Source organism: Salvia hispanica, chromosome 5 (assembly GCF_023119035.1).
Source record: "Salvia hispanica cultivar TCC Black 2014 chromosome 5, UniMelb_Shisp_WGS_1.0, whole genome shotgun sequence".
Taxonomy (NCBI): Eukaryota; Viridiplantae; Streptophyta; class Magnoliopsida; order Lamiales; family Lamiaceae; genus Salvia; species Salvia hispanica.
The window spans coordinates 10,779,877-10,792,347 of NC_062969.1; the positions used below are offsets into that span (position 1 = coordinate 10,779,877).

The 12,471-nt window shown below is 35.5% G+C and overlaps 3 protein-coding genes across 3 annotated transcripts; all 3 read left to right on the forward strand.

Moving 5' to 3' along the window:
* Window positions 1-2,563: 2,563 nt before the first annotated feature.
* LOC125190415 (cytokinin riboside 5'-monophosphate phosphoribohydrolase LOG5-like) lies at window positions 2,564-4,335 on the forward strand. Its single transcript, XM_048087728.1, has 7 exons — window positions 2,564-2,770; window positions 2,889-2,986; window positions 3,105-3,135; window positions 3,260-3,359; window positions 3,440-3,510; window positions 3,613-3,756; window positions 3,979-4,335. The coding sequence occupies exons 1-7, from the start codon at window positions 2,654-2,656 to the stop codon at window positions 4,087-4,089; spliced, it is 672 nt and encodes a 223-aa protein (XP_047943685.1). The 5' UTR covers window positions 2,564-2,653; the 3' UTR covers window positions 4,090-4,335.
* Window positions 4,336-8,408: 4,073 nt separating this feature from the next.
* On the forward strand, window positions 8,409-9,450 carry LOC125190597 (NAC domain-containing protein 6-like). The gene is made up of 2 exons (XM_048087927.1): window positions 8,409-8,635; window positions 8,703-9,450. Exons 1-2 carry the CDS (start codon window positions 8,476-8,478, stop codon window positions 9,269-9,271), a joined length of 729 nt encoding a protein of 242 aa, XP_047943884.1. The 5' UTR covers window positions 8,409-8,475; the 3' UTR covers window positions 9,272-9,450.
* Window positions 9,451-10,150: 700 nt separating this feature from the next.
* Window positions 10,151-10,888, forward strand: LOC125189396. The gene has a single exon (XM_048086677.1). It carries the CDS (start codon window positions 10,151-10,153, stop codon window positions 10,886-10,888), a length of 738 nt encoding a protein of 245 aa, XP_047942634.1.
* Window positions 10,889-12,471: the final 1,583 nt, after the last annotated feature.

Genomic DNA, 12,471 nt, shown 5'->3' on the forward strand with positions numbered 1-12,471 from the left:
CAGTCCCGAGCAATGCCGGAAACAGTGGGATCGGTTGAGGCCCAAGCTCAGTCGTTTTGCCGCCCTCTACCAAAACAACCAGCGGCATGTCTGAGGAGGATGTGAAGAACCGGGCCTTGTTCTAGTACCCCGACAAAGAATTGAAGTTCAAAGATTTTGACCAATGAGAGGCCTTTCTCGTGGTCAGGGGTTCGCAAAAGTTTTGTGCGGGTGTCGACTCGGGCTGGAAGCGGACGGAGATCAACTCTTCCGTTAAGTACAGCAGCAGTGCTGGTTCGCACGAGTTCCCCGAAGCCGAGGAAGTGTACCACGATCAGACTCTCGCCGTCGTCGTCGCCCGATGGGGCAAAAGACTGCGCAGCGTATGGAGAGGGGAAGCGGCAGCCGCAGCAGGTCCTTCGAGGTCGAATCGGAGGCCCCTGAAGCCCCGGATGAGTACGACCGTCTTGTCCGCGCGCAGCTAACGAAGACCTTGAGTCAGAACATGCATATGTGGTATAACACGAACGATCCTGCGTGCAAAAGGATGTGCAAGGATGTGATCGACGCATGCCAGCGCGATATATGAATACCACCCATTGATGATTATGGCGTCGAGATTGGGGGCGGGGACGTCGGAGGCGGCAGCGGCACGAGGCGACGGGGACGAGGACGAGGACGAGGACGAGGAGGAGTGAGAGCCGAGGGTTGTATTTCTCGACTTTTTATGATTATGTAATTTTTAACTTAATTATGTTTTAAGTATTATGTAATTTTTTTTAATGAAGTCTTCGAATTTTCCCGTATTCCGTGTCGACATTTTAATTCCGTAAATTTTAATTCCGTAAATTGAATAATTGTGAATTTAATTTTATTGCGGGAAGTCCTAGTGCAGGGGAAGTCCTAGTGATGTGGTAGTGGAATGGAAAGTCCTAGTGATGACGTGGAAGGAAGTTTTTGTGGGAAGTCCGTCACCGAAGATGCTCTTAAGATGTCCAACTTAATTCTTTTAGTTTGTCTCACTCAAAATGTCCAATTTCTATATTTGTAAATAAATAAATAAATAAAAATTTTCATTAAAATATTTAATTATTTCATCTTTGTTCTCTCTATTCATTCACCAAATAATTCTTCCTAAAATTTTGTCACTAAAAAATGTAAACATCTTGAATGGAGCACATTTGTCATTTTTGGATGATGTCTCTTAAAAATAAACCAATTATATTTAACGAAATTTTTCGCTAGGTATTCATTCTCTACTAACAATATTCTAATATTTTTTTTATCTTTTTTCTTATTTTATCAATTGTATATTAAAAATTTTGTATTTTTAAATGTCAGGAGTACTAGTATTTTTTAGTGGAGGAAGTATGAATTTAATGGGAGAAAATTTATATCGTAATTGTTTGGAGGAAACCGTACATGTGCAGTTTGCCAACAAATTTTTATGCACGAAATAGTGTCATAAAAATATATATCAACATACATCTCATAGCACATAATTAATTTGGTTAATAACTATAATTATCATCATATTATAGTTAGATTTAGGGGAGTGTTATATTGCTAATTCAATACCTAATTACTAACTATAACTAAATAATAGCCATTAGATATTCAAATTAAGGGCCTAGATCATCAACCAATAAATATCAATACGATAAAAAAAAACGTCAATAAAGCCATAGGATTAATTCCATAAAATATCAATAGGGGTATTAATGTCAATTAACTACATGTTTAGTTATAACTAACTTTTAAAAGAAATCCCAAAACTTTAAATTCATATAACATATATCAAATTAAAGATAGTTTTATAAGGATTCTAACGATATCATATATGCATATGTTCCGACGTCAAAATTTGAAAAAAAATTCAAAAATTTTTCAATTTTTTCGTAAAGCAGAAATGTCAACATATTATATAAAATATGTTAATATAATACATGAAGAATGTCAATATAAGCAATGGGTTAACATTCTTAAAGCATCGTGTTGACATTCTCAAAGCATTGTGTTGATATTTCCGAAACACTATATTGACATTTTCATCTAAAACTCTAATTTGGACGTTTTTTTTTATCTTTTTTTATTTTATTAATATAAACGAAAATTACACGTGGCAAATTGTAGACCACACGTTTTCTAAAATCCTATGGCCTTAAATTAGTTGTAGTTAGCAATTAAATAATGAATTAGCAATTGATCACTCCCCGTTAGATCTATATATATTTTTATTTAATAAAATCAATTATAATTTAACTGTTTTTTAATGAATATTTGAACAACATATTTTTTTTATGTGTTTAAATAGTGTTTATGTGTCACAAACATACAAATTCAGTGATTATTTGTATATTTAATTTAACACTCCTATTATTTATTTAATGTGATGCCAAACATAAATTAAGTAAAATAAATTAAATCGTCAACGCCACGTGTACGCTGGGGGTGAAAAGGCGCAATCCCCAAGCAGTAGAGATAGAGTAGCAAAGCCATTGCTTATCATCTTTTTGTCTGCATTTATTAATTATTGATTTTGTTTTGGAAAAACAGCAAAAATACAGAGCAAAATTATTCTCTACATTGTATTTATATACACTCCAACCTCTGCAGCTGGCTCTTCATATTCTTGGAGCAAAACAACGCAAACTTCTCTCAAAGAACAAAAACAATGGAGCAAGAAAACAATGTGAAATCGAGATTCAAAAGTGTGTGTGTGTTTTGTGGGAGTAGTTCTGGGAAAAGGGACTGTTACAGAGAGGCAGCAATTGAGCTAGGGCAGGAGCTGGTATTCGTTAACTTTTCTCCACAGACCGATTTTTCCTATTTTCAAAGCAAAAAAGTTTTAGTACTTTTTTTTTTTTTTCTTTGTTTTTCTTACGTGGGTTTTCTTTGTTTGCATGAAGGTTGCCAAAAGATTGGATCTTGTGTATGGTGGAGGCGGCATTGGGCTGATGGGGCTGGTGGCGCGTGCCGTTCATGGCGGCGGCGGACGTGTTCTTGGGTGAGGGTTTTTATTTCTTTTTATGATTTTGGCTTTTTACTAATGTTTTTTTTTTATGTGGATTGCATTTGTTTGTTTGTTTGTTTTTGACTAAAACTTTCCTGCTTGAATCAAATAGGATCATACCGAGACCTTTGATCGGCAAAGAGGTTTATTTCTTCTCTCTCTTCTATTCTCTCTCACACACAAACACAATGTTGTGTAGCAATATCTACTAGGGCATTTCAAAGATTGGATTTTTGACAAAGTTAATAAAAAAAATTGGATTTGCAGAAAACTGGGGACACTGTTGGGGAGTTGACGGTGGTGGCTGATATGCACCAGAGGAAGGCCGAGATGGCCCGCCATGCTGATTGCTTTATTGCTCTGCCAGGTCCTCTCTCTCTCTTTCTCTCTCTAGATAACTCATTTAATTTCTTTAAAGGGCATCCATCTAATGTTTCAAAAAAATAGGTGGTTATGGAACGTTGGAAGAGCTCTTGGAGGTCATCACATGGGCCCAGCTTGGCATCCATCACAAACCTGTAATCAAAATTCAACCTTTCTTTCTTTCTTTCTTTCTTTCTTTCTTTGCAAGTGAAAAACATTAATATGATGATGTTGATGTTGATGATGGAATTAATTAGGTGGGGTTACTAAATGTTGATGGTTACTACAACTATCTGTTAACCTTCATTGACAAAGCAGTGGATGATGGGTTCATAAAGCCATCTCAACGCCACATATTTGTCTCAGCACCAAATGCAAAAGAGCTTGTTCAGAAACTGGAGGTTAGCCTCATTTTCAGAATCAAGAATCATGTACTAGTATAATTAATTGTATTGAATTTGGTTCAAAGATTTATGTTCCCAAGAATCCCATGTTTCACTGAAATGGCAAAGACAACATGCCTCATGAGTTAAAGAGCTCCCAAGATGTTGCCTTTCTTGACATTCTATTAATCCCTTTTTATTACTTTTTGAATAAAAATTGTTTCTTGAAATTGTTTGTAGGAGTATGTGCCTGTGCAAGATGAAGAAGTTGCCAAGTTGAATTGGGAGGTTGAGATTGAGCAAGTAGGATTTGCTGCTGCTCCAGTCAAACAGACTGAAGTTGCTCTTTGATCAATTAGTGAAAAAAGAAAAAAAAGAAAAAGAATGTAGGGAGACTTTGTTTGATTTAAGTTAAGGTATCTGCACTAATCAACCGAGGCCTACCATATATGGTGTGGTGCAAAGACAATGACTAGGACAAGAATTTGGACACAGTAGCTTCTTCTTGTAATTTTGGAAGTGGGGAAATATGCTTTTGTATGTATCTCTCCCTCTCTCTCTATATTGATATTTATATGTATGTGGTGTTGAAGGATATCTTACTATCATAGCAACAAGGTAACAAGAGGAATACAACAAAAAGATTGGGTTTATGCAGCTTTATAGTTCTGTATATACTCTCAGGCTATATAGGATGATTCAGCATGCCTGCAACGTTTTATTCCTACTACTTTTTTCTTTTTCTCTATATTACTGTATTTGAAATAATTATATGGAGACAGTTTGTTTAAGGTAGGTGTTTGTTGTGCTTGCTGAGTTATGAGTTAGTGCTATCTTTTTTTGGCTGGAAATGGAGGTTTCTTGTGTTGAGTAAAGGACAAGAGAGAGTAGCAGTGTAGGGCAGGCAGCCAAAGTTCACTCTTTTCCCACACAAGTTGCATCAAAATGGTGTGATGGACAAAAAATTCATCTTTTCAAATTACTGCCATAAATGCTCTATAGGTAATGTCAATGGGCTTTCTAACTCAGGTCACAAAGCCCACTGGGTTTCTTTACAGGTAGTATTAAGTTTGGGTAATAGGTAACTTAGTAGTGTTTATGTAGGGCAAGTAATTAAATTTACTTATGCCTTCAATATATAAAGTTCTAGGTACAAACCAAAGCTATTTGTATTATGTAATTAGCACTCTTTACAGGAACATTAATTTCTTAGTGATTTATATTAATGCAATTCTCTTCATAATTAGTCTGCATAATTAATTATATAAATTTCGAAAGTGTTTTGTAAATAGAAGTCGATGCGATCATATATATTTATTTTGCGAGGAATGACCATAAGAGTGTGATTTGGTGCATAATAGTAATTAATAATGAAGGGGCAAAGACAAATATGATTCAACTATAGGTGCGATCTTACGAATTTTGACGCATGAATAGTCTCGCACTAGCTTGTGCTCAATCAATATCAAATTTACATTAGATGAATTTAAGACCGATTGTGTGTAAATATATGAACTTTGGATATAAGGGATGTGTTAAAATGACAACCCCTCTTAAAATAACACCATACCACCATTTCTAGCCAATCATTTGTACACGTGGACGAATAATCAGCTGCCATGTGACAGTCATAAAAAATTCGCAAGGTAAATTTACGCGGACTGCAACATCCAATACTCTAGACTGCAATATTCAATACTCTAGACTGCAAGGTGACGCGGACTGCAATATCCAATACGCTAGACTGCAATTTGTAGATTGATGTTTAGTGTTTATACTATTGTTGTCTAGCATATATAATATTGCAGTCTAGCGTGGTGTCACGGTGTCATTTTAAGAGTGTTGTCATTTTAACGCATCTCCTGAATATAATTTTTATTTTCTTTTGATTTTTAATGTAAATACATGAACTTATTTTTTTATTCATCCTTAAAAGTATTTTATCGCAATATTTGTCGTAGATGCTAAAATAATAAAATGGCCTAAGCTACAATAATTCGTAAAAACATTGAACCAAATGCAATATGAAAAAAAAAACACAAATATCGCAATATGTTAATATGCCCTTTATTGAAGACATTAGTTATCAGCTAAGCTATTATGGAGTAGTAATTAACAAAAACCTAATTAAACCCTAGCCGAGATTTAGTAGCGGATCTGGTCTGCTATTGATTTTATTTTTTAGATTTCATTTTTTATGTTTATATATAAGGGATCGGAGCGGACATGCTCCGCTACTGATTACTAGCTGACAATAATATGTTGCTAAATTATTTATTTTTACAATTTTGATTTTTAATAAAGAAATGGAGTAATTAATAGTAGTAATGAATGTGTCTGTTGCAGATTAGTAGCGAGTACCGATCTTTTATAAATCCGCCACTAATTATGGCGCGCTATTATGCCGCCAAGAATTAATGAATACTGGCTATTAACATTGCTAACAGACATTCCGTTACCAATCCGCTACTATTAACATCAGACTTTTATCACCTGGTAAAATCCGCTAGTAATTGACATGTTTTTTTGTAGTGGGTAAAATGTTTCCGTTTATACTTTAAGGATACAACATAGTTTTATCATTGACATATCTTCTTGCACATGGGAGGACGCTGAAAGTAGGGGCTATGTGTGTACTAAAATATATTCGAAAGTATATTTTTGATGATATGGATTGTTGGCAGGGGTTTTTACCTTACAATTTATCAAATTTACATGAATTGAACTATTCTATAAGAGAGAACAACGAGGGAAAAAAAAGATTTATTAGGGGCTTAAGTCTTAACCCCCATTGTTTTCACTATCTAGATGGAGATACCACATTACCTCTAATTTGGTTAAAATTGTTGGTTGAAGGAAAATTAGAAAACCTCAAAATTCATTTCCTGAGATTTAAGAAAGAAGTTCAGAAAAAAAAAGTAAAAAGAAATAAAATTTTGTATATTTACATGCAATCAATTACTCTAGATTTTCTTGCCAGGTTTTTGCCAAATTGTCCGTTAGAAAAAAATTAGAAATTCAAAATTTAAAATATTTAAATTGAAAGATATATTCGAGAATAAAAAAATTGAAAATGTTGACGGTTACACATAAAAAATCCTTTGAATTTATTGTGTTTTGAATGAGTCAAAATTTAAGAATGTCTAAGAATTAAGATGAAAATCATTGTCATAGTTAAATTCGTAGAAAAAAAATAAGTGGTCGAGTTGAGAAATGGAGTAGGCGTCTTAGGTGAAGACCTCATTTCCAAGTCAAGTGAACTGAGTTGTTTTCCATTTCTGATTTTCCTAAAATTGCATAACAGAAATGTGCATACGCGTTTTGAATAATAATTCATAAATTTGCAATTTTTTTCTCTCTTGGAAACATGTGCATGTATAAACTATATTAATGTACTCCCATTGTTTCATGTTAATAAAATCATTTTTCTATTTTGAGAAGTTCTAAGTGAAGTATTTCTATTATTCGTAAAAAGTAATTCTCCTTTTTACTTTATTCGCTCTTCATATATCTTACTTTGCTTTATCTTACTTTTTCCACCATTCAATTAACACACTTTTCCTAAACTCTATACTAAAAAAAATGTCTATTGCTTTATCTTACTTTTTCCACCATTCAATTAACACACTTTTCCTAAACTCTATACTAAAAAAAATGTCTATATTAACAAGGAATGTATACTATTTGAGGCTGATTATTGTCCGGTTTTAAAGTTTAAACTTTAAAGCAAACATGACCATTAAAAAATGTAATATTATTGCGTTACAATAATATTATATCCTTATCATTCGAAGAAAAGGATTTTTTCGTGTGTCAAGCCATTTTAACACTGAAATCCACGTATAGTGTTACGTTAATAGTTAATATTTAATCCGTAATTCATTTGATGACGAAATAGTATGTCTCAAATTTCTGTTACAGAATAAAATTACTCCATAAAGTACTATTAGTATAAGATAAGGGCCAACAATACGCATCTAATTAAATTAACCAAATAAAATATGAGTGAGTAGTTGTAGTTCAAAGTTCTGGGTATGACCTAGGAGTAAATTTGTTGAATTTAAATTCAAGATTATTTTTTTATGAAGCAGCATTTGTTTGATCTAGGAATTCTTACATTTTTGTTCCTTGCATATTAGTATTATTCAATGTTATAAAGAAACAACATATTCAAGGAATTTCCTTCCTTATAAGGGCGTAGATATAATAGCTATATATTCCTAGTATGACTTGTTCAAACGTTGATAATTTTCTATTGACTCATAAAGTTCATCGTATTACTTAATGGAGTAGATGAATCTCAATATATTTTGAAATAAGAAAATGCTAATGTAAAAAAGTTAAGATGGATGATCACATTTAATTTTCCATCCCCAAAAGAGAATTATTTATATAAATTCTGTTATGACAAATTTGAAAAAGAGCATATGATAAATAAGAGAGTTGGGGTAATTTTAGTAGCGATAATCATGATCTAAATTCCAATTAGGAAAACCGCGTAAAAAATAAAGTCTAATTGTCTTTTAGTATTCACAAACATATATGGCCCTCATAGACTTGGGTTGAGTCCTTTAGTAGTATTTTGTTTTAAAAAATAAAATAAAATTGATGGGCATTGGTTGGGTATATAAATAGTGTAATTGTGTGTGAGACTGTGAGTAGTGTGCATTGCAATATCCACACACATAAGAAAGCTTAATCATCAGCTGTGAGAAAGAAAAAAAAATATTTGGCAGGATGGAGGAGGAATGTAAATGTCTGCCGGGATTCAGATTCCATCCGACTGAGGAAGAGCTGCTGAGCTTCTACCTGAAAAGCATGGTTTTGGGGAAGAATATGCGCGGCGATGTGATCGGTTTCTTGAATATTTACAACTACCATCCCAATGAACTGCCACGTAAGCAACAATCTGTTTTTGTTTCTTGAGTACTAGGAAGGTAGTAAGTAGTTCATGTGCTGTGCAGGATTGGCGAAAACAGGGGAGAGAGAATGGTACTTCATGGTGCCCAGAGACAGGAAGCACGGCGGGGGAGGGCGCCCCAACCGCACCACGGCTCACGGCTTCTGGAAGGCCACCGGTTCCGACCGCCAGATAGTGAGCAGTTCGGGTGCCAAGAGAGTGATCGGGCTGAAGAAGACGCTGGTGTTCTACGAGGGGAGAGCGCCACGCGGCACCAAGACCAACTGGATCATGAACGAGTATCGCCTTCCCGACAAGCCCAACAAGGAGGACACAGATATTGTAGTGTGCAAGATATACATGAAGGCCACTTCTCTCAAGGTGTTGGAGCAGAGGGCTGCAATGGATCATTCCTCTTTCCCTCTCTCTCCTCCTCCCACCCTTCATTTCGACTTGCAACAATTTCCCAACACAGACAGGCCTTCTTCCTCCAGCTTGGTGTTGCCCAATGGCTTCCACAAATTACCTGAGCTGCAGCTGCCTAAGATGGCCACTGATTGGATGCAAGATTCCTTTTGGATTAATTTAAGTCCATGGCTTGATAGCTTCACTCCATTCGTCCCAATGTGCTGATTGCATTTAACATATGCTAATTAATCTCCTACCTCATTCTAACTACGTTGAGTTAGTTAGTTGGCAACTTTGTATTTGCAAGATTAATAATGATGCTTCTTGCTGATCAAACTCTTTTTTTAACTTTCTCTGCTCACATAATGTGCTGTTACATCCTCAACATAATTCAAGAGAATAGGCCACACGAGGGGATTGCAGACATTAATTTTATACTACTAGTACTATCTTACTTGTCCAGCTTCTAATTGTCTCTGCAATCACAATCACAACAACTACTGTATACATATATTAGATGCATTTAGCAGAGAAAAAAGCAATAATAAAATGTGCAGTTGGCTAATAATGTGGATCAATATGCACATTTCTCAACAATATTTATATTATGAAGCCTCTACCTCACATAAAAGAAAATATAACTTTGTAGATCTGTGTTTCTGTTGGAGGGCATACATCTACATTATTTGTACGTTGCACGAAGACCTGACCTTTTTTAAAACAAATGCACGTATGCTCTCGCCTCATTTCTCATTGATGGAGCTGCCAACCATGTTAACCTCTCTGATATAATACAGATAATGCTGATACTTTGATTGCTGATCTACAGACAAAATTATACTACTACTATTTTCATTATACATATGTTTCTTCTCCAAAACCAAATTTTGAAATCTACACATGCATTGCATTATTTTATTTTCAAGATAACTATATTTTATGGCTGTGATTAGTGATCTGTCATTTTAAAAATAATGAGATGCCTTGTGCCCTCTTCCCCACTATATAATAGGCCTTTACATGGTTGTTTGAGGCATCACAATCTTCATTCAATCATCATTTCAGTTCCAATCCCTATTTTCACCAATAACCAAAAAGAAAGAAATGGCTCTTCACCATGGCCGCTCTCTTAGTTTCCCATCTTCATCACACCCCGCCCTCTCACAGTTCGATGACAGCTTATCCAGATTGAGGTCATCAGAAGCTACTTGTTCATCGCTCTCATCATTCAACGGCAAGATAAATGGCCTAAGAAACTTGTATGAGAGCATTGATGATTTGCTTCTTTTGTCTCACATTCAGCAGACCGTGTCTGAGGAGTGTGTTGACGATTTCATCAGGCTATTGGATGCTTGCAGCTCAGTTAGAGATCTTATCTCACTTGCAAAGCAAGACATCAGAGATCTTCTATCGGCTGTAAGGAGAAAGGATGCTCATGGCATCAATGCCTACCTTTCATCCAGAAAGAAGTCAAAGAAAATGATCCAAAAATCTTTGAAGAACTTGAGACGTAGCGCCTCAGCTACTTCTGAGAATGCTTCCATGTTGAAAGATGCAGAGTCCGTTGCCATTTCCATGCTCGAGTCTCTGCTGTCTTACGTGTTGGGGCATGAAAGCAAGAGATCCTTGCTGTCAAAGCTGATGCATTCCAAGAAAGTATCAGGTGTCGAGAATGAGTTCAACAAGGTGGAATCATTCTTGCAACTCAACCAAGAAAGCGAGCTCGTGAATCACATAACAGAGATGGATTCAGACATTCAAGTTGTTGAAGAAGATCTCGAATCAATCTTCAGGCAGTTGATCAAAACCAGAGTGTCCCTTCTCAACATTCTCAACAACTAGACTCATGTGTAGATTGGAAAATAGAATGATATATTTGTATATTTCCTTGATCATCAATCAACTAAAGATTACCACCACATGGCTTGTGTTTTTATTTCATTCTTTCAGTTATTACCATCTTCTAGTTATATTCCTCCATGAAACAATCGTAAGTTTTACTTATTTCCTAATATTGTTATACCAATGGTGATACTTAATCAACCTATTTATTTTCTGATTTATGCCTTCCTTTCACCTTCCTGTCCACATGGGAATGATTGGTACAGTCGAAAACAATGAGAAGTCTTGAACATAATGATTTTTCCAAGATTAAAAAATGTGTAATGAATAGAGAAACATTCAGAGACGTTGATCATGTTTATAAAACTTGGATGTTTGATCAGGTCAAGAAATCATGCATCCTATCTGTCTAGCTAAGGTCAAGAAATGTCGAATGGGTTTAAAACTTTAAGATCAGCTCTCATTCCTCTCTCGCATCTTATTCGGGACTATCATCTCTTAAGGTTGTATGAACTAAGTTTTGCCTTCCTCTTTTGTTACTATATAGGAGAAATGGACTGGGAGGCAGCTACCCAGATTGAAAATCGAGACAGCAAGTGTGATAGAGATCAAGCTAGAAGATTTCCATTTTTCGTTGGCGTCAAGATTCTTTCGACATTACTTTCCATGTTTGAGGATTTATTTCCTTGTTTGGTTTTAAGTTGATTCAAGTAGGAGTCCTAAATTTAGGACAGTCTCAACCGTAGGCCTCTTTTGAAGATTATTAGGCCTCTTGTCTCAGGGATCTTCGGTGGATTGTTTTTCTTTGAGTGTTATTCCCAGTTCTCATCTTCCGTTTTCCTCTTTTCTTTTGCTGTCAGGAAAAAGGGGAGCTTTCAGCAGACCTCCTTGCCGGGGCTCCTCTAAATGCTTGAAAAACTCTGACGAGCAAACTAAGTCTATAGGCAGAGATCTGAAGAGAGGAAAGTCTCTGAAGTCCTTTAGAGACTACTGATCAGGTCCAGAAAACTTGAGCTCTTTTGGATGCAAGAAAGTAGTAGTTAATCAGATCCAAAAAACATGTATCCTTTGAGTCCAGCTCAGTTAGCTCACATGCCTTCTCTGAGCTCTAAACGCTTCGAAAATTCTAGGAAGAGCTCTGAAGTGAAGAAAATCTCTAAACCCTCCAAGCCGAGGCTGATGGAAAATGAAACATGAATTTGTAGACTTATTTGCTGGAGAGAATCTGACTTGGAATGATTCTGTTGGACTAATTTCCTTGCCTTGATAAAGCTTCTTTCTCTCTTTTTCAACTCACCTTACTCACTTTTTTGGCCTCAAACTCCAGTATTTGCCCAATCCACAATTTTTCAGATATTCTTGAGCAAATGAGAGGCAAGCTAAAAGAACTACCATGTTGTTTTCAACTCCAAAAGGCAAAAAACTGCCATTTTCTCCTATTGTTATCAATATACAAAACAGGTCTATAAACTGAACCAATAAATTTCTGCAGCCATCTTCGTAGAAATGGTTGTACATATACAGATGGATGGACAATATAGTTTTGCAGAACCAGATATATAGGCATTGGAGGAGATTCACTA